General features: G+C 42.1%; 1 protein-coding gene across 1 annotated transcript; it reads left to right on the forward strand.

Moving 5' to 3' along the window:
- The first annotated feature begins 224 nt into the window (after positions 1–224).
- On the forward strand, positions 225–15,267 carry LOC113016616 (NLR family CARD domain-containing protein 3-like). Its single transcript, XM_026159556.1, has 5 exons — positions 225–975; positions 3,505–5,275; positions 5,355–5,528; positions 7,917–8,093; positions 15,039–15,267. Exons 1-5 carry the CDS (start codon positions 702–704, stop codon positions 15,214–15,216), a joined length of 2,574 nt encoding a protein of 857 aa, XP_026015341.1. The 5' UTR covers positions 225–701; the 3' UTR covers positions 15,217–15,267.
- Positions 15,268–25,959: the final 10,692 nt, after the last annotated feature.

Consider the following 25,959-nt stretch of genomic DNA (forward strand, 5'->3'; position numbering starts at 1 on the left):
GGTTTCAGTTCTTTGTGATTTTTGTGTTATGTCAGTTTCGTTTGTGAGTTATTCTATGCTTCCTAGGTTTTGATTCCCTGCCCCCCTTGTTTCTCTGTGCACTCTGTTCTGTGTTTAGTCTTCTCTGTCCATTTGTTGCGCCCTGTGTTGTTGCCTTCTGTGTCTCCCTCTGTGTAACTGTCTATATAGTGATGTGTTGTGGTGCTTTGCTTCCACCCCTTGTGTTCCGTGTTTTCGTCTTCCCTTCGTGTACTTCTTCATATTCGTGTACTATTAGTTTTTAGGTTTTTGCTTAGTTTCCATGCTCACCTTCGCCATTTCTGTTTGTATCACCATGTGATGAATAAACTCACTTGCATCTGAGCTGCCTGCATAAAGGGTCCTTTGATAATTTACACACGGCTCGCAAACCGTGACAAAAACACTGGAAAAATTGGGCTGTTCTAAAACGTTTGACGGGTAGTGTATATATTTAGTTTATATATTTTCTTTATTTATAATAGTTTGTTTTATATTGTAGCAAAGTGTTACTTGGATACTTCTCTATGTGCTTCTTCATGTGCAATTTTGTTGCATTCTGAGCCTTAGAAATTTATTGTGATGAACTGCTGTTAGAATCAAGTTAAATTCTGATAAATCAGACAATTACCTCTCCAGCTGTTGTTACAGTCTTTGTTTATCGGGTCCTTACAGGGTAAAAGATGACGACACCCAAAGAAATCCTTCTGGGGACTTTGGAGGATTTGGGACGTGATGACTTTGAAAAATTTAAGTGGCATCTGAAGAACGGGTCTGTAGAAGGTTTACCAGCAATCCCAGTGAGTAAACTGGAGGATGCAGAGAGGACAGACATAGTGGATCTGATGTTTGATACCTACTCTATCAACACTTTTCAAGTCACTAAAAATCTTTTGGGGAGGTTAAACAGGAATGATCTGTTGGAGAATTTAAATAAAACCATCCCAGAACCCACAGGTAAGTCAGGGAATGACTAAACAAAAAACACATAAACAATAAAAACCTTAGTTAACATTACACAGGTGCCATTAAAATCTATATAAATAATAAATCCAAAACACTTGCCAACACTTTCAGGAGTGAGAGACTGCAGAAAGCCAACAGTTTATGTGTTTTATGCATCTGCACAAATAACCTCCTGTGTACACATGAATATCTGCTCTTTGGGTTGGTTTGATTAAAATGGGACCAGCAGCAGGTTTTCTGCCCATTTTACAGATTTATATTGTCAGATTGGTTTTAGAGCTGTTTTATCAACATAAATGAGGCGACAACAACAGTTTGGGACACGTCACAAATATGATCAAAGTGCTATTTCTTAAATCTATTTACCAGTTGAAGGTAAAGTTGAAATAATGGCTGCCATTTCTTTCTGCTGTTTGGAGACCCAAACAAAAAAATGCCCACACAGTAAATGCTTTTTATTATGGTTGATAAACAGGACACTAAGGTGATTGGTCAAAGGTTGGAGGAAAGCCACAGTTCTCCTTATATGACTAAAATCCACCATTTCAGCTCATGTTTTTTCTTCTGCAGCTTTCTTGGAGATTCCACTTCAGCCTTCTGCTGGCAACGCTCCCATTACCAAGCTTCCCTTAGGCAGCATCATTAGAAAACATAGCATACATTTACACTGCTATGCAGATGACACCCAGCTCCATCTGTCCATGAAGCCAGATAACACACACCAATGAGTTAAACTGCAGGAATGTCTTAAAGACACAAAGACCTGGATGGCCGCTAACTTTCTGCTTCTTAATTCAGATAAAACTGAGGTTATTGTACTCGGCCCTGAAAATCTTAGAAATATGGTATCTAAGCAGATTCTTACTCTGGATGGCATTACCTCGGCCTCCAGTAACACTGTGAGGAACCTTGGAGTCATTTTTGACCAGGACATGTCCTTCAACGCACATATTAAACAAACATGTAAGACTGCTTTCTTCCATTTGTGCAACATTTCTAAAGTTAGAAATATCCTGTCTCAGAGTGACGCTGAAAAACTAGTTCATGCATTTATTACTTCCAGGCTGGACTACTGTAATTCATTATTATCAGGATGTCCAAAAAACTCGCTGAAAAGCCTTCAGCTAATCCAAAATGCTGCAGCAAGAGTCCTGACAGGGACTAGAAAGAGAGAGCATATTTCTCCTGTTTTGGCTTCCCTTCATTGGCTTCCTGTTAAATCCAGAATTCAAAATCCTGCTCCTCACATACAAGGTCTTAAATAATCAGGCCCCATCTTATCTTAATGACCTTGTAGTACCATATGACCCTGTTAGAGCACTTCGCTCTCGCTCTGCAGACTTACTTGTTGTTCACAGAGTATTTAAAAGTAGAATGGGAGGCAGAGCCTTCAGTTTTCAGGACCCAAAAAGATATTTGGTTTTTTTTTCAGTTGTATTATTGTAGGTTCTTTATCTTACAATATAAAGCACATTGGGGTGACTGTTGTTGTTATTTGGAGGAATTAAAAAAAAACTTTTATACTTGAAATTCTTTCATTTATTCTACATATTTATTCATTACTGGCTCCATAGTGTTGTTTATGTAATATGTGAAATGTTGCTAGTATTGATTTGGTGCTGTATAAATAAACATAATTAAATCGAATGTGTCTCTATAAAACCTGCCCTCAGTTATAACCCAAGTGTCAGGGCTCAATGGCTCATGAAAAGGAATGGAGTCAAGCACAGAACCAAAAAACGGAGGCTGAGTGACTTTTAACAGAAATGTATTTTACTAGATTTCTTGACGGAGAAAGCTGAATCACGGCTAAATTCAACAGCAAGCGAGGTATTATGAGAAGTGCAGAGCTGAGGCCAGAACATAAGCTGAGGCAGGTCAAAGGAACAACAGGGGCAGAATCGGGCGAATAGAAACTATCCAGGATCACTGGAACAAAGGAGATAATAATCAGAGTGGTCCACAGTGTAGTGAATGAGTCCAAGATTTAAAAACTAAGAGGTGTTACGTGGCTGCAGGTGGAGATCAGCTGGAGGAGGAGATGAATTAAATCTGGGTACAGAGTGAGATGTGGGTGCACAGGGAGGCAGGCAGGTGAGGATGGCAGTTTGCAAGAGTGAGTTTTCCCAGCAGTGGCAGGCCAGAATCCTGAGGCGTGACTTATGGCGAGAGTTGGAAGATATATCCAGGTGCCGACTAGGGAACAGGAAAAGAGGGTTACGCGAAACAAGCTGAGGAGCACAAGACAAAATGTGAGGCAGAGAACTGACTGTGCTAAGCACACAATCTGGAGAAGGTTCATTGTGAGTGCTGCTCATAAATACTGCCGGAGTAATTGGCAACAGGTGAGGAGCAGGGAGGAGTGAGGAGGGCTCCACCCAGGGGAGGAGAGCTGATGCTGTGGAAAGTTACTCAGACTCACCCGGATCATGACACCAAGAGTCCAGTGAACTGAACACATAACCACAGTAACCAGAATGCAGTTTTCTCATTTGTGTCATTTGCTGTTTATTCATGCAGAGATTCTCACTGAGTGTCAGCTCAAACTCAAGTCAGACCTGAAGCAGAAGTTCCAGTGTGTGCTCGAGGGGATTTCTACAACAGAAAACCCGACCCTCCTGAGTCAGATCTACACAGAGCTCTACATCACAGGGGGAGGGACTGCAGAGGTTAATGATGAACATGAGGTCAGACAGATTGAAACAGCATCCAGGAAACCAGACAGACCAGAAACAACCATCAGACAAGAAGACATCTTTAAACTCCCACCTGGAAGAGATAAACCAATCAGAACAGTGCTGACAATGGGAGTGGCTGGCATTGGGAAAACAGTCCTAACACAGAAGTTCACTCTGGACTGGGCTGAAGACAAAGCCAACCAGGACATCCAGTTCATGTTTCCATTCACTTTCAGAGAGCTGAATCTGCTGAAAGAGGAAAAGTTCAGCTTGGTGGAACTTGTTCATCACTTCTTTACTGAAACCAAAAAAGCAGGAATCTACATCTTTGAAGACTTCCAGGTTGTGTTCATCTTTGATGGTCTGGATGAGTGTCGACCTCCTCTGGACTTCCACAAAACTACAATCCTGACTGACCCTAGAAAGTCCACCTCAGTGGATGTGCTGCTGATAAACCTCATCAGGGGGAAACTGCTTCCCTCTGCTCGCCTCTGGATAACCACACGACCTGCAGCAGCCAATCAGATCCCTCCTGACTGTGTTGGCGTGGTGACAGAGGTCAGAGGGTTCACTGACCCACAGAAGGAGGAGTACTTCAGGAAGAGATTCGGAGATGAGGAGCAGGCCAGCAGCATCATCTCCCACATCAAGACATCACGAAGCCTCCACATCATGTGCCACATCCCAGTCTTCTGCTGGATCACTGCTACAGTTCTGGAGTTTGTCATGAAGAACAAAGAGAGCAAAGATCTGCCTAAGACTCTCACAGAGCTCTACCTACGCCTTGTGCTATTTCACCTAAAAACGAAGGACATCAAGTATGATGGAGGAGCTGAGACAGATTCATGCAGGAAGATCATTGAGTCTCTGGGAAAACTGGCCTTTGATCAGCTGCAGAAAGGAAACCTGATCTTCTATAAATCAGACCTGACAGAGTGTGGCATCGATATCAGAGCAGCCTCAGTGTACTCAGGAGTGTTCACACAGATCTTTAAAGCTGATGAGTGCCACATGTTCAACAACGTTGTTTACTGTTTCGTCCATCTGAGCATTCAGGAGTTCTTTGCTGCTCTTCATGTCTATCTGACCTTCATCAACTCTGGAGTCAACCTGCTTAAGAAACAATCTCCTCTCTTTAAAATCTTCCAGAAAACACTTACTGTAAAAGACTTCTACCAGAGTGCTGTGGACAAAGCCTTAGAGAGTCCAAATGGACACCTGGACTTATTCCTCCGCTTCCTCCTGGGTCTTTCACTGCAGACCAATCAGGATCTTCTATGCATGCTGACACAGACAGGAAGTAGCTCACAGACCAATCAGGAAACAGTTCACTACATCAAGAAGAAGCTCAGTGGGAAACTGTCTGCAGAGAAAAGCATCAACCTGTTCCACTGTCTGAATGAACTGGATGATCGTTCTCTAGTGGAGGAGATCCAACAGTCCCTGAGATCAGGACGTCTCTCCACAGATGAACTGTCTCCTGCTCAGTGGTCGGCTCTGGTCTTCATCTTACTGTCATCAGATCTGGATGAGTTCGACCTGGAGAAATACTCCCGTTCAGAGAAGGCATTGTTGAAGCTGCTGCCAGTGGTCAAAGCATCCAAGAAAGTGCTGTAAGTGAATCTATGAACAAATATGTTTAATAATGCTAGATGAATAAAAGAATATGTCTCCATTATTATTCTTCCTCAGGCTGAGAGATTGTAAACTCTCAAAAAGAAGCTTTGAAGCTTTGTCTGAAATTCTCAGCTCCTCATCCAATCATCTGAGAGAGCTGGACCTGAGCTCGAACTACCTGCAGGATTCAGAATTGGATTTGCTGTGTGTTGGACTAAAGAGTCCTGACTGTAAACTTGAAACTCTCAGGTAAGGATACAGACTTTTTGACACTTTTTGACTCTTAAATCTGTAAGTTTATCTTGATGCGGACGTTCAAAGTCAGCACAATTTTCCTTTTAAGTTCCTGAGTTTATATTTTTGACTGTCAGGTTGTCTGGACAGATGTTTTTATTTTATTTTATTTTTTTACTTGTCCCTAAAGTCAGAACTAAACCCACATGTAGATGACTTTCTGTTACTGGAGCAGCCTTCCTGAAGACAGCAGTGTGTTTTCATGCTTTTAAAGCCAAACTCACCTTTCAGACCTGGCTTTCATTTATTATCTATTTTTGTTTGTTTATTATATATTTATTTCTACTGTTTAACTACTGCTCACATCTGTTATCCTCCTTTTTAATTGTTCATTTCTTTTTACCCAGTGTTTCTATATTGCACTTTGTATTTGTCATCTATATTTATCATGCACTACTTTGCTCATTTATTGTTTGGTTTTAATGTTATTAAATTCCGGTCCTTTGGTATTCGTTATGGCCAAAAAGACACGGCTCAAAAGTGGTCTTTTTACTTTAAAAGATGATCTTTATTTTACATATCCGGATATGGAGACCTGAACACACAACCCCAGGTCTGAAGCACAAAACAGCAAGCCTAGTCATTTATATAGACATCACACACACTTTAAGTTTCGACCAAACACTGTGCTTAGTTTCACTTTTTGCCTGCAAAAGCATGTAATTTCCTGTCAGTCCTGTCGGCACAGAGTGTACTCAGAGTTGGGCCTTTCTTATAAAGCAATATAATCAGCATATAAGTATTTAAGATTATAAATTTAAACCTCAACAATGTTCTTACCTGGTCTCTGGTTTGTTTGTTTATTTGTTTGTTTGTTTGTTTGTTTGTTTGTTTGTTTGTTTGTTTGTTTGTTTGTTTGTTTGTTTGTTTGTTTGTTTGTTTGTTTGGTTTGCTCAGTTCTGTTTTTCTGAGGTTTTTAAGTTATTAAATTTGTAACTGTAGTGATTTGTGTGTGTGACAGAGAGGCACTGCCAGGGATTTTTGACACAAGTTGTTCTTGTAAAATCAGTCTGTGAAGGTTCTCAGACATCCAGGTCACCGTAGTCTAAGGAGCTTGGAAAGAAAAGTGTCTGGACTTCTTTAAGTTTCCTTGAAGATGTTTCACCTCTTATGAGAGAAGCGTCTTCAGTTCTAAGGGTCAAATGGTGGAGTGGGGCAGTCAGTGAAAGGGCAATGGTGGTGGCTCAGGGTTTGTATGTTTGGGGGGTTCAGAGGGAAAAGATGAATGCAGGTCTGGAGTTGGTGTGTGAGAGCAGGGAGTGAATCTGATCAAACATGAGTGTCATGAAGCCTGTTTGCAGTTATTTGCACTGTTTTCCACTCTGGATGTTGTTTCTGTTCAGCTGTGAGTAGAAAAGGCTCCATTCTACAACCTGTTTGTGTTAGTTGTTCAATAGAAACATTATTTTGTGCTGATGTTGCACTTCTTTTATTCACAACCAAAGAGTTTTTGAAGTCTGCATCAAATTGATTTAAATGACTTTTGAATATTACTTTAAATACTTTTGATTTAAAATTCTGATAAAAGTTTAAATACAAAGATCACTATATTCTAATGTTTTGGCTGCAGTGTGTTTTTGCAGACAGGTATAACAGAACAGCTTTAGTGTTTAGGTTGTTTAAACTTGAGTATGAACTTATACAAAATGCAGCAAGAGATTAAAAAAAAACGTTTGATTATAAAATCAACTATATTGGATTCCTATCGATATCGGACATGAAAAGTGGCATCGTTCCATCTCTGCTTTGATTAGAGACACAGCTCTGTGTTTTCCAATTTGTCATTTTGAAAATTTACATTTCTTCACTGTTGAAGAGCAGAAATGAGACTTTCCTGTCAGAGGTCATTTTTAAAAAATGAGGTGAATCAACCATGAAAACCATGAATCAACATGTGAACATGAGCTGATGCTGCTGAAGTGAAGTAAAGTTACAGAGGTTTGATTAGGTAATGAGTCCTAATGAGTCCAAGTCTTCTGCTGAATCAGCAGAAGACTTGGACTCATTTGATTCCAGCTTTGATATCATTGATTTCAATATGTCCATTTCTTTCACACTTCACCTTTAAAAGTGAAGCCATGTGGTTCCTGGAAGGAAAAACACGACTTTTTCAAGTCTTTGTCCTGTTTTTATGAGAAATGTACGACTTTAATGTGAAACATTCAGAGTTTTTTCTCTTGTTGTGTTTGTTTGAAGCTGCTTCCTGTTGGCTTCAGCTGTTTGGAGTTTCCATTTTCTAAACTTCTACATTCTGAACCTTCTTCAGCTCTGAACAGATGATGAAACACTGAATGATTTCAAGCACTTTGTCTAATAAACTTACATCTTTCATTCTTTATACAGATTGAAGAGCTGTGATTTGTCAGAGATCAGCTGTGATTATCTGGCAGCAGCACTGAAGTCCAACCCCTCCCATCTGAGAGAGCTGGACCTGAGCTCCAACAACAAGCTGCAGGATCCAGGAGTGAAGCATCTGTGTGGTTTCCTGGAGAGTCCAGGATGTAAACTTGAAACTCTGAGGTCAGTCAGCATGTTTTAGTTGTGCTGAGATGAATATGATGTGAAAGTTGTGCTGACACTAAACTGCAGACATCAGGCTGATATTATACTGATCCACACTGAGGATCTTCATGGTAAAGTCTGTTTTCTTCTTCTCTGGTTTAGTCCATTGACTGCAGCAGAACAATGTTCACATTTCAAACAGTGATACTCAACGTATGGCCCGCGGCCCACACGCGGCCTGCCCACCTTTCCTGATTCAGAGAGCTGTGTTTGTGTGGGCGGGGCTCAGACAGCTCCGCCCACTCAGTTTGTTCCCTCCTGATTCATCTGCATGTGTTCTGCTTCACACTGCTCACCTCCACCAAAGACTTCACAAACATCTTCTTTCTTTGAGTCCAGTTTGTCCCACAAACACTTCCAAATCTCCTCCTCTGAGATTCTGCAGCTTCTTGCAGTGTGACTCAGCTGACTTCTGACAGACCACAGACTGGCACAGCATCCACATGTGTCTCCTTTCAATCAGGCTCTTGATGTTTCCTCCCACATCATTCTGGCCTCTCAGTCTCCTTTGTTCTCCAGCTCTGTAGCTCCATCTGATGAAGCTTCAGTTTTCCATGTTGGTAACAGTAAACTACAGCCTCTGCTGTCAGCTGGGTAACTAAACAGAGCTGCAGCACGTCTCTGCGGTGGTGCTACATCCAGCCTGCAGACGGCCGTCTACATGTTGTAGTGGTTTACACTCACACGACAAGAGGTGGAGGTGGTGGGGCCACAGCACCATCATCACTGAGTGCCATAGGACACTTAACCTTTGTTTCCATATGCTGGGAACTTCCTGTTGTTCCAAGGAGGACTGGAAAATGTGTGAAACTCTCTCAGTCAGTTCCTCACAGCACACTTCAATCATTTCCCTCCCACAGCATCAGGACCAGGGCTTTTTCTCTCTTTGGTCCCACTAAGAGATTTCCACACAAACACCTCATCAGTGGGACTCTCAGAGCTACCAGCCCTTTGCTACAATCACAAAGCTCTTCTTTGAAATCAATGATATCAAAGCTGGAATCAAATGAGTCCAAGTCTTCTGCTGATTCAGCATCACATTCATCTTTGCTCCTTGTTCTGCATCCCCACCATGGACTTCATTCCTTTCCAAGCCAGCCTTGAGTGTCCTTTATTCAGCTCATCCTCTGCTTTACTTTTACACCTGATTTTAGCTGCTTTATCTCTCTTTCAACAGGTTTCTGTGCCTCAATCTTTTTCTTCTCTCCCTCATAACAAGACAGCTTCTTCTGCCTGAGAACATGTTGGAGTGATTTACTAATCCAGGGCTGCTTATTGGGGAAAATACTTCCTGTTTCCAAAGTAATCCCCATTTTTCCCAGAAAGAAATGTCAGTAGAAATCGATGATCTAAGTGAGAACATGAGCCTTTAAAAAGTCCCAGTGGGTGCAGTCAAAGCAGTCCCTCAGTCCCAGTATAGAGTCTTTGGTCCAGACTGGAACAACTGTGTGCCCAGTTTGAGCTCTCTTCAGTGCTGTGACCTGACAGACCCAGAGGGGCCATCACATCACATTTAGAAGCTAGACATTCTGCAACCCTTTACAGTGAACAGATGAGGAAACACGACTTTTTCAAGCTTTGTCTGTTTTATGAGAAATGTACGACTTAATGTGAAACATTCAGAGTTTTTTCTCTTGTTGTGTTTGTTTGAAGCTGCTTCCTGTTGGCTTCAGCTGTTTGGAGTTTCCATTTTCTAAACTTCTACATTCTGAACCTTCTTCAGCTCTGAACAGATGATGAAACACTGAATGATTTCAAGCACTTTGTCTAATAAACTTACATCTTTCATTCTTTATACAGATTGATGGACTGTGGTTTGTCAGAGATCAGCTGTGATTATCTGGCAGCAGCACTGAAGTCCAACCCTCCCATCTGAGAGAGCTGGACCTGAGCTCCAACAACAAGCTGCAGGATCCAGGAGTGAAGCATCTGTGTGGTTTCCTGGAGAGTCCAGGATGTAAACTTGAAACTCTGAGGTCAGTCAGCATGTTTTAGTTGTGCTGAGATGAATATGATGTGAAAGTTGTGCTGACACTAAACTGCAGACATCAGGCTGATATTATACTGATCCACACTGAGGATCTTCATGGTAAAGTCTGTTTTCTTCTTCTCTGGTTTAGTCCATTGACTGCAGCAGAACAATGTTCACATTTCAAACCTTCAAAGAAGAAGAAAAATCCTCCACTGGAAAATTCACTGTGAAACTCTCAAACTCTTCATTGCACCTTAAAGTCTGTCTGACACTGAAATCCAAAGCAAAATGTGCGTTTGCTTTACAGACAGCAGTCCAACACAAACATACACACATCATCCAAAACACAGTCCAACATCCAAATCTCCTCCACTGCCAGCATGAATGATGGGAAAGAGAAGGAGGAACACTCTGACATTCAGGGTTAGAATGAGTTTCATCAAGCAGACTGTGAAGATCAAAGCTGCATTAGAAAGCTTACATGAATGAATGAGTGGACAGAAGTGGACAGAGATCATCTGAAGCACTTCAAAGGCTTTAAATCAGCACATTTCTCTTTATTCTTTATCAACTCTGTTAGTTTCTCTCAGTTTTCTGTGGAATGAAGCTAACAGCAGGCTAATAAGATGCTGACCAATAGGTTTCTATTAAAGGTTGTAATTTGTATATGAAAAAGTGCTTTGGCTCAGCAGGGATCAGCTTACAGGTAGAATACAGCTGCTGGATGGGATTAGCATGTCATAGCTATCTACCAAACTGCTAACTGGGGGATTTCAGGCCATCTATGGATCATTTTTGCTAACTGTTTATTCAGCTTAGGCTCACAGGGCTGCAGCCTGTGCCCTAGCTGTCATAGGGCAAGAGGCGTGGTCCACCTGCACAGGTGAGCAGTCCATCACAGGGCCAACAGAGAGCGACAGAGAAGCACTCCCTCACATCCACACCTACAGCCAATGTAGAAGCACCAATGAACCTAAGCAGCATTTCATTGGACTGTGGGAGAACATCCAACCTCCACAGAAAGGCCCAGCTGACCAACAAGCTTCAACCTACAACCTTCTTGCTCTAAGGCACTAGTGCTAACCACTTTTGCCCATTTCAGCCCAAATCCTGCATCTTCCTGTTTCTGACTCCAGGCCAGCTCCACTAACACTTTCTCATCAGACACTGCCACCTAGTGGAGGAAGTCTTAGTTCCATTTGAAGCTTCAGATTACAGTTAGTTCCTTTACAAAGAGGTGGAGGTGGTGGGGCCACAGCACCATCATCACTGAGTGCCATAGGACACTTAACCTTTGTTTCCATATGCTGGGAACTTCCTGTTGTTCCAAGGAGGACTGGAAAATGTGTGAAAATCTCCCAGTCAGTTCCTCACAGCACACTTCAATCATTTCCCTCCCACAGCATCAGGACCAGGGCTTTTTCTCTCTTTGGTCCCACTAAGAGATTTCCACACAAACACCTCATCAGTGGGACTCTCAGAGCTACCAGCCCTTTGCTACAATCACAAAGCTCTTCATTGAAATCAATGATATCAAAGCTGGAATCAAATGAGTCCAAGTCTTCTGCTGATTCAGCATCACATTCATCTTTGCTCCTTGTTCTGCATCCCCACCATGGACTTCATTCCTTTCCAAGCCAGCCTTGAGTGTCCTTTATTCAGCTCATCCTCTGCTTTACTTTTACACCTGATTTTAGCTGCTTTATCTCTCTTTCAACAGGTTTCTGTGCCTCAATCTTTTTCTTCTCTCCCTCATAACAAGACAGCTTCTTCTGCCTGAGAACATGTTGGAGTGATTTACTAATCCAGGGCTGCTTATTGGGGAAAATACTTCCTGTTTCCAAAGTAATCCCCATTTTTCCCAGAAAGAAATGTCAGTAGAAATCGATGATCTAAGTGAGAACATGAGCCTTTAAAAAGTCCCAGTGGGTGCAGTCAAAGCAGTCCCTCAGTCCCAGTATAGAGTCTTTGGTCCAGACTGGAACAACTGTGTGCCCAGTTTGAGCTCTCTTCAGTGCTGTGACCTGACAGACCCAGAGGGGCCATCACATCACATTTAGAAGCTCCCCTGATGGAGCCACAACACATGTCCAATACTTAGTCTGTCTTGTTGGACCAACTGGAAGAAATGATTCAAGGACTTAGTCACAGAACAGAGATTCAAATCTCCAAAATCCAACTGGCTGCATCAGGACATATAGTCTGAAACTCTGCACAGTTTCCTGTTTGAAGCTGCTTCCTGTTGGCTTCAGCTGTTTGGAGTTTCCATTTTCTAAACTTCTACATTCTGAACCTTCTTCAGCTCTGAACAGATGATGAAACACTGAATGATTTCAAGCACTTTGTCTAATAAACTTACATCTTTCATTCTTTATACAGCTTGATCGACTGTGGTTTGTCAGAGATCAGCTGTGATTATCTGGCAGCAGCAGTGAAGTCCAACCCCTCCCATCTGAGAGAGCTGCACCTGAGCTCCAACAACAACCTGCGGGATCCAGGAGTGAAGCATCTGTGTGGTTTCCTGGAGAGTCCAGGATGTAAACTTGAAACTCTGAGGTCAGTCAGCATGTTTTAGTTGTGCTGAGATGAATATGATGTGAAAGTTGTGCTGACACTAAACTGCAGACATCAGGCTGATATTATACTGATCCACACTGAGGATCTTCATGGTAAAGTCTGTTTTCTTCTTCTCTGGTTTAGTCCATTGACTGCAGCAGAACAATGTTCACATTTCAAACCTTCAAAGAAGAAGAAAAATCCTCCACTGGAAAATTCACTGTGAAACTCTCAAACTCTTCATTGCACCTTAAAGTCTGTCTGACACTGAAATCCAAAGCAAAATGTGCGTTTGCTTTACAGACAGCAGTCCAACACAAACATACACACATCATCCAAAACACAGTCCAACATCCAAATCTCCTCCACTGCCAGCATGAATGATGGGAAAGAGAAGGAGGAACACTCTGACATTCAGGGTTAGAATGAGTTTCATCAAGCAGACTGTGAAGATCAAAGCTGCATTAGAAAGCTTACATGAATGAATGAGTGGACAGAAGTGGACAGAGATCATCTGAAGCACTTCAAAGGCTTTAAATCAGCACATTTCTCTTTATTCTTTATCAACTCTGTTAGTTTCTCTCAGTTTTCTGTGGAATGAAGCTAACAGCAGGCTAATAAGATGCTGACCAATAGGTTTCTATTAAAGGTTGTAATTTGTATATGAAAAAGTGCTTTGGCTCAGCAGGGATCAGCTTACAGGTAGAATACAGCTGCTGGATGGGATTAGCATGTCATAGCTATCTACCAAACTGCTAACTGGGGGATTTCAGGCCATCTATGGATCATTTTTGCTAACTGTTTATTCAGCTTAGGCTCACAGGGCTGCAGCCTGTGCCCTAGCTGTCATAGGGCAAGAGGCGTGGTCCACCTGCACAGGTGAGCAGTCCATCACAGGGCCAACAGAGAGCGACAGAGAAGCACTCCCTCACATCCACACCTACAGCCAATGTAGAAGCACCAATGAACCTAAGCAGCATTTCATTGGACTGTGGGAGAACATCCAACCTCCACAGAAAGGCCCAGCTGACCAACAAGCTTCAACCTACAACCTTCTTGCTCTAAGGCACTAGTGCTAACCACTTTTGCCCATTTCAGCCCAAATCCTGCATCTTCCTGTTTCTGACTCCAGGCCAGCTCCACTAACACTTTCTCATCAGACACTGCCACCTAGTGGAGGAAGTCTTAGTTCCATTTGAAGCTTCAGATTACAGTTAGTTCCTTTACAAAGAGGTGGAGGTGGTGGGGCCACAGCACCATCATCACTGAGTGCCATAGGACACTTAACCTTTGTTTCCATATGCTGGGAACTTCCTGTTGTTCCAAGGAGGACTGGAAAATGTGTGAAAATCTCCCAGTCAGTTCCTCACAGCACACTTCAATCATTTCCCTCCCACAGCATCAGGACCAGGGCTTTTTCTCTCTTTGGTCCCACTAAGAGATTTCCACACAAACACCTCATCAGTGGGACTCTCAGAGCTACCAGCCCTTTGCTACAATCACAAAGCTCTTCATTGAAATCAATGATATCAAAGCTGGAATCAAATGAGTCCAAGTCTTCTGCTGATTCAGCATCACATTCATCTTTGCTCCTTGTTCTGCATCCCCACCATGGACTTCATTCCTTTCCAAGCCAGCCTTGAGTGTCCTTTATTCAGCTCATCCTCTGCTTTACTTTTACACCTGATTTTAGCTGCTTTATCTCTCTTTCAACAGGTTTCTGTGCCTCAATCTTTTTCTTCTCTCCCTCATAACAAGACAGCTTCTTCTGCCTGAGAACATGTTGGAGTGATTTACTAATCCAGGGCTGCTTATTGGGGAAAATACTTCCTGTTTGCAAAGTAATCCCCATTTTTCCCAGAAAGAAATGTCAGTAGAAATCGATGATCTAAGTGAGAACATGAGCCTTTAAAAAGTCCCAGTGGGTGCAGTCAAAGCAGTCCCTCAGTCCCAGTATAGAGTCTTTGGTCCAGACTGGAACAACTGTGTGCCCAGTTTGAGCTCTCTTCAGTGCTGTGACCTGACAGACCCAGAGGGGCCATCACATCACATTTAGAAGCTCCCCTGATGGAGCCACAACACATGTCCAACACTTAGTCTGTCTTGTTGGACCAACTGGAAGAAATGATTCAAGGACTTAGTCACAGAACAGAGATTCAAATCTCCAAAATCCAACTGGCTGCATCAGGACATATAGTCTGAAACTCTGCACAGTTTCCTGTTTGAAGCTGCTTCCTGTTGGCTTCAGCTGTTTGGAGTTTCCATTTTCTAAACTTCTACATTCTGAACCTTCTTCAGCTCTGAACAGATGATGAAACACTGAATGATTTCAAGCACTTTGTCTAATAAACTTACATCTTTCATTCTTTATACAGATTGTGGGACTGTGGTTTGTCAGAGATCAGCTGTGATTATCTGGCAGCAGCACTGAAGTCCAACCCCTCCCATCTGAGAGAGCTGAACCTGTACTACAACAACCTGAAGGATCCAGATGTGAAGCAGCTGTCTGATCTTAAGAAGAGTCCAGACTACAGACTGGAGACTCTGCTGTAAGTAGAGTGATGGAGTGAGTGGGTGGTGCTGTCAGCAGTATTGTACTAAACACAGTCAGTATGAAACAAAGATCCAGTGTTTCCTGTAAAGCTGCAGCTTCTCAGTGAAGCTGTGAGAGGAGAACGGTGACAGGCTTCAGGATTGGACACAAACACTTCCTGTTTCTCACCTTTATGGTCACCATAGTAACGGCTGACACGCTCTGATCAAACACTGTCAACAGCCAATCAGCTCTCTGAACAAAGCAGCACGCAGACCAATGACTGCATTGATTTCCAAGTTTAAAGCAGTGAAGAACACAGTCTGTAGGTGAGGAAGAATTTAGTGAGAGCAGATGTTTGGATGGAATTCCTCCAGTTAACAGCTGGAACCGTCCATCTGGATTGTTGGGCTTGTTGTTGGGGTTCCTACAGAGCTCAGAGTGGACACACCAAGGTTCTTCTAATGAATGAAAGTCCAAACTCAAACTAGGAGGGAAAAACATTTTCAGCAACTTCAATAAAAATCCAAAGATTAGAAAAAGTGAAGCAACAATGAGTCCTAGTACAGTCCCAGCACTGACGTCCCTGCTGCTCTTTATACTGGATGTGCTGCATCACTGACTGACAGCTGATGAAGAGTCTCTGGAAACACTCGTTTATCTCCTCTGCTCTTCCTCCTTCTCTCTGCAGGTGGAGGCCATGATGGTAAACAGGACGGTGTGTGTGCTGAGAGAGGAGCAGCTGTGTCCTGATGATCCAGAGAGGTTGAAGCAGCAGCAGCTTGTGTGTAGAGACGCTCTGACTGGGCCATGTTACTGGGAGGTGGAGAGGAGAGCTTCATCCAGCAGTGACTGACAGAGGAATGAAGTGCAGATGACTGTCAGTGCTGCAGAGTGAACTGCTCTGAGAACAGCTCCACTGTCAGACACAATGTAGAGTCCAGCATCAGCCCTGTGTGTCCCTCTGGATCTGACAGAGGATCATCAGTGTATCTGGACTGCTCTGCTGCTGCTCTGTCCTTCTACAGTCTCTGCACAGTCTCTGTCTCACTCTGGAAAGATTTTACAACTTGTTGTAATTACAGAACGTTAATATAATATTCAAACATGTGATCTTCTCTTTATTTCTGAATCTTTACCAAATAAAGAAAAACCAAACTAACAAACAGAAGCTGTCGTGTCCTTTTTCACCACATCTGTGAATCTTTTCTGTGTTTTTCCTCTTTTCCTCCTTCCTGCAGCTCCATCTTCATCATTCTGTGTCCAGTATATGTGAACACGTCCAAAGCATCTGAGCCTCATGTTACCCGTTTGTGTGAGTTACGCCTGTCGTTGTGTTGTGGTGTATAAATAAGGGGCAGGAGACAGCGCTGGATCTCCGAGTTCTTTACTCTCAAATTCTGCAACATCTGCAATATCTAGAAATGCAAACCTGCGAGCTGTGTGTGTTGTGCGTCTGCTCGGCCACCTCTCCTCCGGCCGTGCTGGAAGCAGCTGTGCGTTTGACAGTTTTATCGACTCGACAATAATCGAACAAATTAAATGTTCAAAAATATCAACTTAAGCACTTCAAAGTCAACAAAAAGCTTAAAACAATGAAATAATATTTCACTGAAAAAACAACAGCTCATAAGAACGATACACAAAATAATACAGAAACAAACAAAAGTTATTAACCAGGATCCATGTTTTTGTCACAAACACTGAATCAGCTGATTCACTCTTTATGTTTCTGAGTTTGTTTTGTGATTATAGTTCTGGTTTCTGTTTCTGTGTCTTCACTGTGTCCCACGTCTCCTTACTTTGGACTCTGTGTTATATTTCCTGTTTTACTTTGACAGTCCTGTGTTACTGTTTCCTGTCTCGTGTGTGTAATTGGTCCCAGCTGTGTTTCCCTCCTGTCTCCCGTTCCCTGATTACTAAACTGCGTCCACGCCGCCGGCGCTCCTCTCCACAGCTGGATTCCAGGATTTCAGAGCATCCAGCTGTGGTGAGTGATGGAGACACTTTCTCTGCTCCCTCAGTAATCAGGACAGTTTATTGAACATCAGAGGACATAAAGGACTGTTTTTCACCTGCCCGTTCTGAACGTGGACATTAAAGACTGCTGGCTTCAAGGACATTAATCCCAGTGTCAGCCAGCCAATAACAGCCTGTGTTTTTCAGCTCTTTAGGAGTCAGAAATGAGAAAGACACAGACTGCTAACCTCTCCCTGCAGGAAATAAGCTCCGCCTCTTCCTTTCAACAAATTCCTTTAAGCTTCAGTATTAGACTGTGTAGGCTCAACAATAACAGTGCAGCCTGCTGATAGAGGTGAAGAGGGAGGTAATTTACCCCACACAAGGTGTTCCTGAAAGGGTTCCAGCGTAACACGCTGTCTCAACTTCACTGTGCCAATCTTATCAGGCACCGCCCCTCCTCGCCAACGCTCAACATTGGAAAGCATGGATAAAAACTGTCTACAGTCATCATTGGTGACATCACCTGAGATAGATACAAGCCTCCAATACTCATCCGTATTCTTCATTACATGAATCAACGACTTAATAGCGTTACTGCCAATAATCATGTCGTCACTTTGGCCTGGAATAACCAGCATGGGGATGAGCAGCTTGAAACCATAAAGAGTCACTTCCAAATCACAAACTGCTTTAGGTTGGAACTGGTGACCCCCAGCACCAACAACAACAATGTCATTAGCTGGTTCGAGCTTCAGATCAGGGCAGGACTGTAAAAGCCGCGTAGCAGTAGCCTCACTAATAGAGCACGACATAGAGCCACTGTCGATCATGGCTCTCAGTGAAACTCTGCCCACAGTCCCCACAGTCGTATAAAACAAATTGTCAGATTTCTTAATTCTTTGCGTCATTTGGAAGACAACTGTCGTACCAGGTGGCGAAGTGGAGCACAGAGATTCATACATGGATCCCAGGTCATCGCTGTCGCAAGTGGGAGAGTCACTCAGATGATCCACACTTTCCTCCCTCAAATGTGGATCAACTAGTTTTCCGACCGTCGAGGGGCAGAAGACGACGAGGATCCAGGACAGGCACGCCTGGTGTGGTCATTTGAGTGGCACAGAAAACAGAGTTTGTGATCTCGGCAGTGCATGAAAGCTGTGTGAGACATATCATGACAGACGGAGCAGGGCTTATCATGTAGGCCCTCAATCCTGGAACGTCTGGAGTTAGGCCGCGTGGTCAAACCAGGCTGAAAGGATCTTTGCAGAAGAACCTTCTCAAGCATGCCTATGAGCCGCTCCAAAGTAGCTGAATCTGTCGACTGTGGCTGAATGTGCTTCTCTGTTGGCTGGACAGGCAACGCTGTTGATATCTGCTGCGCATTCACTGCAACTCTCTCGGCTGTCGTGCTGCTTGAGTTCAACGTTCCTCCAGAGTGGGACTCACACAGGATTTCCTGGACCTCATTGGCTGTCCATTTATCAATTGTCTTTGATCTAAAGATCATGGCAAGCTCAGGGGAGGGACAGTTTTTGATGAACATTCGGGTGACCTCAGTGCTGGGGCTACCCAATGCCTGTCCTCGTTCCTTCAGGCGCTCAACAGCAAGATCAACAGCACGGTGCAGCCTAAGCCAGTAATCGAATGCACTTTCGCCTTTCTCTGGGAGAGTGGTGTAGAAGTCTGCCAGTGGAAGAGGTGAGCACTGAGCAGAGTCAAAGTGTCTCCTCAGGATTCCAAAAATAGCCTCTGGATCACGTGTGACATCTACGACACTGTTTCTAATGCCAACCTGGACCACATCCTTAGCCTTGCCTCTCAAATGAACAAGAATCTCCTCAGCCTGTTCTTCAGGTCTCAGACTCCCCAGCTTTATAAAGGCTCTCATCAGATCCTCCCACTCTCTCACAGAAATGAGATCAGAACCATCCCCTCTGAAGCATGGTGGGTCCTTAAGCTTCCTGTGGGACACAAACTGCACCGGCGCAGCATCAACAGCAGATGTAGATGACACAGCATGGAAAGGTGTGGCCGTGGGTGCAGGTAAGGGGGTACTAGCAGACGGGCTGAGCTGGGTTAAGATACTCTGCGCTACTCTCTGACCAACCAGTTGGATCACATCCCCCATCTGACTCACAATCTCCGTGGCAATAGTATCTGGGTTAGGAGAAGGTGAACTGTTGTTCTGAGACGTGTGTGACACAGGGCTAGGGGGGGGGACAACAACCCCTTCACTGGACTGGGGCCCTGGGATCCCCTGACTATCCCCCCTAACAAAACCACGCCCACTAACAGGAGTGTCATAACGCAAACGCAAAGGGGAACATAACAACCCCCTACCCCTACCAACAACATTAGGAGTACTCGATCCCTCCTCTGTGATGTCCATCACAACAACTAGAATAGAACAAAAATGCTATATATGCTCCTTTTTTCTTTTTTTTTTTAAATGTGTCAGAAAGAACAACAATGAATCACAAACGTGCAGCGCTGAAACTGGCCCACGTTGCTGAGAGGAGTCCACCGTCCAAACACTCGATTGACGGCTCACGGCACCAATGTAACCCCTGGTCAGCTTCTCTTTCCAGCGCTGTGTGAATAAAACTCTCTGGACTCGAAGTGGGTAGAGCTCAGGCGTGATTTATTCCCCAAGGAAATAATTAACATTGTGAAGACATTTAAAAATAAAAAGTCCACTGACTGTTTTGGTATTGACATGATATTAGTTAAAAGTATTATAGAATATATAGTGCAACCTTTCGCATACATTTGTAATCTGTCCTTTCAAACTGGTGTGTTTCCCTCACAAATGAAAATAGCAAAAGTTATTCCAATCCATAAAAACGGAGAGAGATGTCAGTTTACCAATTATAGGCCAATATCACTACTCCCACAGTTCTCAAAAATTTTAGAAAAGTTATTTGTTAATAGACTTGATAAATATATTGAGAAGCATAATCTCCTAAGTGATAACCAATATGGCTTTAGAGTGAAAAGGTCCACTTCGATGGCAGTGATGGAACTTGTTGAAGGGATATCTAATGCTATAGATAATAAGGAATATATTGTTGGTGTTTTTATAGACTTAAAAAAGGCGTTTGATACAATTGATCATTCTATATTAATGAATAAACTAGAGAGATATGGCATAAGAGGGATAGCATACAAGTGGATGAAAAGTTACCTGGATGAAAGATATCAATATGTCGAATTCAATAATGTAAAATCTAAGCAGTTGAAGGTAACTTGTGGTGTTCCTCAGGGCTCTGTGCTGGGCCCTAAATTATTTATATTATATATAAATGACATATGTAGTGTTTCCAAACTGTTAAAATGTGTATTGTTTGCTGATGATACCACTCTGTACTGCTCAGGTAAAAACTTAGAACAGCTTCTGACTACAGCGGAAAAGGAGTTAAATATATTAAAAAACTGGTTTGATGTAAATAAGTTATCGTTAAATATAAAGAAAACAAAATTGATTATTTTTGGCACTAGACAAATGAAAAATGTATCTAAAATCAGGGTTAATGGAATTGAAATTGAAAGAGTGTACGAAAATAAATTTCTTGGAGTGATGATTGATGATAAGCTGAGTTGGAAGTCTCATATAAACCACGTGAAAACAAAAATGTCAAAAACCATTGCTATTCTCTATAAAACAAAGCATGTCCTGAACAAAAAAACATTATACACACTTTATTGTACTCTGTTGCTTCCATATATGACTTACTGTCTGGAGATATGGGGTAATGCATATAAAACAAACACTCTTCATATTTTCAAGTTACAAAAAAGAGCTATAAGAATTATAAACCAATCAAACTATATAGAACCAACTAACATTTTGTTTGTTAATCTGAATACCCTGAAATTTTATGATTTAGTTGAATATAAAATGGCACAGATAATGTATAAAGCACAAAATAACTTGCTTTGCCCCAGTACTCAGAAGCTGTTCAAAGTCAGAGAGAGTCAATATGACTTAAGGGGAACAGATTTCTAATAAGGACAAACATAAAGCAGAGATGTGTTTCTGTTAGAGGAGTTAACCTGTGGAATAGTTATGACAGTGATTTAAAAAGGTGTAATTCATTTTCCTTGTTTAAAAATATGTTTAAAAATAGAGTATTAGAAAAATATATATATTGATGTCGTTACTTATCTAAGGTGGAAAGTTGTTTTTGTTTGTTTGTTTGTTTTGTTTTTGCTTTGTTTTATTATTTGCTTCGAGCCCTGTGTACAGGAGCTGCATGCAAAAAGATCTTTTGTTAAAAGGGTTGGCGTAATAAGCAAATGCTTCAGCCAATACCTTTTGATTAGCCTTGTCTCATGCTTTCTTTGTGGTAGATCTTTGTTCTGTCTTCACTGAGATATTTGAATGCTAATCAATAAAAATCAATCAAATCAAATCAAACCAATAACAGCCTGTGTTTTTCAGCTCTTTAGGAGTCAGAAATGAGAAAGACACAGACTGCTAACCTCTCCCTGCAGGGAATAAGCTCCGCCTCTTCCTGTCCTGTATATGAGTGATTTGATTCTGACATGAGACACAATGAGTTTCCTGTTTATTGTGACTTAAAGCGAGCAGCAAAGACACTAAACTGTGTGTTTCCAGCTGAAGCTGCTTTTTGTGTTGCTCCCACAATCCTGTCTAAAACAGTCAGTGAGGAAAACTCAATGTGACTTCAGAGTGACAGAGGTAAGCGACTCATGTTGTAACTGACGTCAGACGCCGGAGATTTTGGCGGAAAATTAAAGTGAATGGTAGTTTAGAATTGAACAAATTCCTTTAAGCTTCAGTATTACCAAATACACTTATCAATAGTCTTCTAACTAACAATATTTGTCTAAATCATCTCCAAAACCCTGGAGAACAACGGGGAGAGTTTAGAGGCTCTCCAAGATTACATTGATCAGTGCTTCCAGGATCTTGTGATGAAGAAGGCTCAGAGTGCAAAACCTTCATCAAAACCCACCTGAAGCTGCTGGAGGACACGGTGAAGAACATCGCCTTTGATAGAGTGCATCGCATCGGCCCCATGCGGGCTGCGACCGGGAGACCACGTCCTACTGTGGCCAAGTTCGGCCACTTCAAACAAAAGGAACAGGTGAAAAGTCTTCGTGTCCATCGGTGTTTCTCCACGTCTCTCTGTCTTCTTCGTGTCATCTCTGTGTTTCCCTGCTGCCCTCATGTTTTCTGCTTTGTCTGTTAGTTTGTCCCAGTTTAGGTTGATGTTCACTTCTTCCCTCACCTTTGTTATTTTCACTGTAAATAAATCTCCACTCGCATCTCCACCGCCGTCTGCATCTTGGTCCTCATTCACTCCACCACACGACTGCTGCCCCAGCCGTGACAACTTTAGGTGTTTCCTCTACATTCACCTTTAAAAATTATTTACTTTGCCTTGTTTGGTATCATTTGGTATCAGATGGCCGACTTCTAAATGGCCACCATGGTCACCACCCAACTTGAGGAGTTTGCCCCCTCACATATACTAATGTGCCTATGCCTACATTCCTATGTTATTACAGTGTATCCATATAACTGGCCCACCCTGTACAGTTATGCTTTCATTTTGACATACTGTATTAACACAATTCAGGGAGGATTCTAGGATCAGAGCTTCGGGGGGCTGAGCACCCAGAGAGCTGCCCAGCCAGCCAAGATACACTTTACTCGTCACAATGAGACTTCTTCCCCGTCTCTGTCCCTGCATCCTCCCTGTCCTCATCGTCTGTTGTCTTCGCCTCCTTTATCAGTCATCATAATTTTACCATCTCTGTGCACGTCTGCAAATTTCTTTATTAAATCAAAAGATTATTAAATCCATCAAGTCTCTCTGTGCCTGGGTCCTCGTCACAAAACATGACATCACTGTTTTGTACTTTTTAACAATTTAATCCCACATTTGTGAAAGAAAAGCAAAACACTTTTTTGAAAAGTCTGTAACAAAACCATCAATTCTGATCAAGGTTATTTAAATGCTGCCAAAGAAGAATGGATTGGAATAAAAAAAATACATATCCTAACCTTAATTACTGGAGGAGAATAATGAATGATGCTCACAGTGAGTAAGAAGTAAACTGAGTGCATATTTTGGACAGAGATTCACTTTTAATGTGTTTGTATAATATAATACAGATGCATAAAAACACTCCTGAAACAGAATAAATTATTACAAATAAATTATTACAAAATATTAAAAAATATTATGGATACTTTTGTTGTTAAAATGTTACCTCTCAACCAAGTTCTGCCTTTTATATTTTTAGTAGTGTGTCACACAAACAGGAAATATTGTTAAAAAAAGTAAGTAAGTGCTGAAGCACCCCAAAAATGAACCAAAGCACCCCAAAAATGAACCAAAGCACCCCAAAAATGAACCAAAGCACCCCCAAAAATGGGCTAAAATCGCCCCTGTTAACAAATAATAGCCCAACAGTCACTTTTATGCTTACTGTAGCTGTTAGCTAAAAACACTAGTTTAGCCTAGTTTGCCCTGAATTCAGCTTTGACAGACATGATCGACTGTTTCCAGTAGAATTCCTCGTTGTCATCTTGTTCCCTCTCAGAGCCCCGTATGCTTGCAGAGACCCCTACAGTAGGGAAATGTGCCAAAGAACGTCCAAAACATTGCATTTTAGGTTTATTTATGCCTTACACACAATCCCAACTCTTTAGCTAACTTAACAACTTTGGCTAAAGTCTATAGTTAGTCTTACTCGTTTGTACAACATTTCTGGATCGCCACTGTTTGAAATGATATGACATATGACTCTCACTGAAACAGCAAACTTTGTAGAAAACACAACACTTCTGATTCTCTATCTAGCTGTTTGGTCACAGCTGTAGATTACATTATAAGTGGTTGTTCACTCTTGTCAATAATTACATTTCTAAATTCTATTTGTGCAGTTACATGTAAACAAAGTCCAATATTGTATCTAAATGATTGTGTTATGGTGGGACAGTTTCCAATTTTGTTGTATTATTGTACTAGGTATGACTGTGCAAGAGTTATCTTATCTTCCTTGCTTGCACCACACTCTTTGCAGAAATGGTGCACAGCAGCACTGCATCATGTTATTGTGTTGTATAATATACCAGAACTAATACAAAGCAACATCCATGTACACTATAGGTCCATGCCAATGTGCCCAAATGGGACCTCCATAAATGGTAAGGGGCGCAAAGGCACTTTAAGACCAGTGGGCACACCATCGGTGCACATCCGCTCGGATGCTTTTTTCTATTCATTTATTTCCCTGTTTATTTATCGATGCACAAAAGCAATTATCTCAGAGACACCATCCTCTTAACAGAGACTCAAATCAGGAACCTGCAGATTATTAGTCAGCAGCTTTAACTTCCTGTCTTTGTCTCACTAAACCTTCCACGTGGAAACTTGAGCTGCCCACTCAAGCACAGTAGGCTTTAACTGGCTCTGCTCAAGTCACTTCAGTATCTGAGAAACTGTCTCGATGCATGCCAAAGAACACTTTGACAATACGCTTGTGTTGAGTCAAATCCACCACAAGCATATTCTATGGCAGTTTAATTCCACTCCACATAAAAATAGTCACGTATTATTTCCCCCCACCACACTTCCTGCCAGTAGCTGGTGCCCCCACCCACAGTGCATTAGTGGTTCTCTGTGTTTAGTGGCTCACTCTGGGCGGCTGCTCGGTGGGGCCCGGCCCCCTGGCTCTGTTGGGCCTGTGCTGCGGGTGGGGTGCCCTCAGGTCTCGGCCCTCTGGGCCCATTTACTGCTCAGTAACATTTAATATCTATTATTTACTACTACTTACTAGCCTACTTACTGCATATTATTGGTTGTTGCTGTGGGTTCCCCACTGTGTTGGTTTTTCCTTGTGTTTTTCAGCAGATGATGAAATAGATTTTCAGTATTTTTTCTCTCTTCCTCTCCATCTATTTCTCTTCTTCTCTATTTTTCCCTCTTCTTCTGTTAACTTTCTCCCCAGCTTATCTTTTTTCTTCTTTCCTGACCCCCGTTCTGATTCTAATGACTCAAAATAAAGTAAAATCATCATCAAATATGACTATCAAGTGGACCAGTATAGCAAAAACCATAATGGTGGCAGAGGCCACAGAGCCAAGTGGCAGGATTTTCAACGTTCAAACCAGATAAAAAACAGAAATTAAATGGTGTTAAAAGCCATGAATTAAGGCAATTCATTCACAACATCATTACAAGTTTTACTGGACGTTAATATTTTTCTCTTTTTTCAGTGCAAAACAAACTAACAGTACACATGATGCTGGCAAGTTAAAATGTCAGTGTCTTTTATAGATAGCATGTCTAGCATCATAGTTTTATAGATCACGTAGTCAGGATAAAAACTCCATCTCTGATTATTATTGTACATGACTGTGACATGCAGTGGCCTCAGCATCATGATGAAGGCGACCGGAGGAGATAGTTTGGTAGACATCGATGTTTTGCCGATGAAGGCTCATGTAGCGGTCCTCTTTGTCCTAAACAACAATTTACACTGTCATTTACATTTAATTAAAGTGCAGCTTAAAACACAGACATAATGCACTGCAGCCTCGGCACAATTAAGTGTAAAACAGAACTATGGAAAACTGACAAACATCTGGCGAGTTTCAGATCCTGTTAAGTTAGTTAGACCTGATCTGTTTTCTCTGTTAGGATAAAAACATCAGAGGTCATGGGGTGAAAAATACCTCAAAAACAAGACTAGCTATGTCTACAACTAATGTGTGGTGTTTTAAAAGAACCTATGAGATACTTTGAACACCACAGTGGCTGCTG

The sequence above is a fragment of the Astatotilapia calliptera genome, chromosome 23 (assembly GCF_900246225.1).
Source record: "Astatotilapia calliptera chromosome 23, fAstCal1.2, whole genome shotgun sequence".
NCBI lineage: Eukaryota > Metazoa > Chordata > Actinopteri > Cichliformes > Cichlidae > Astatotilapia > Astatotilapia calliptera.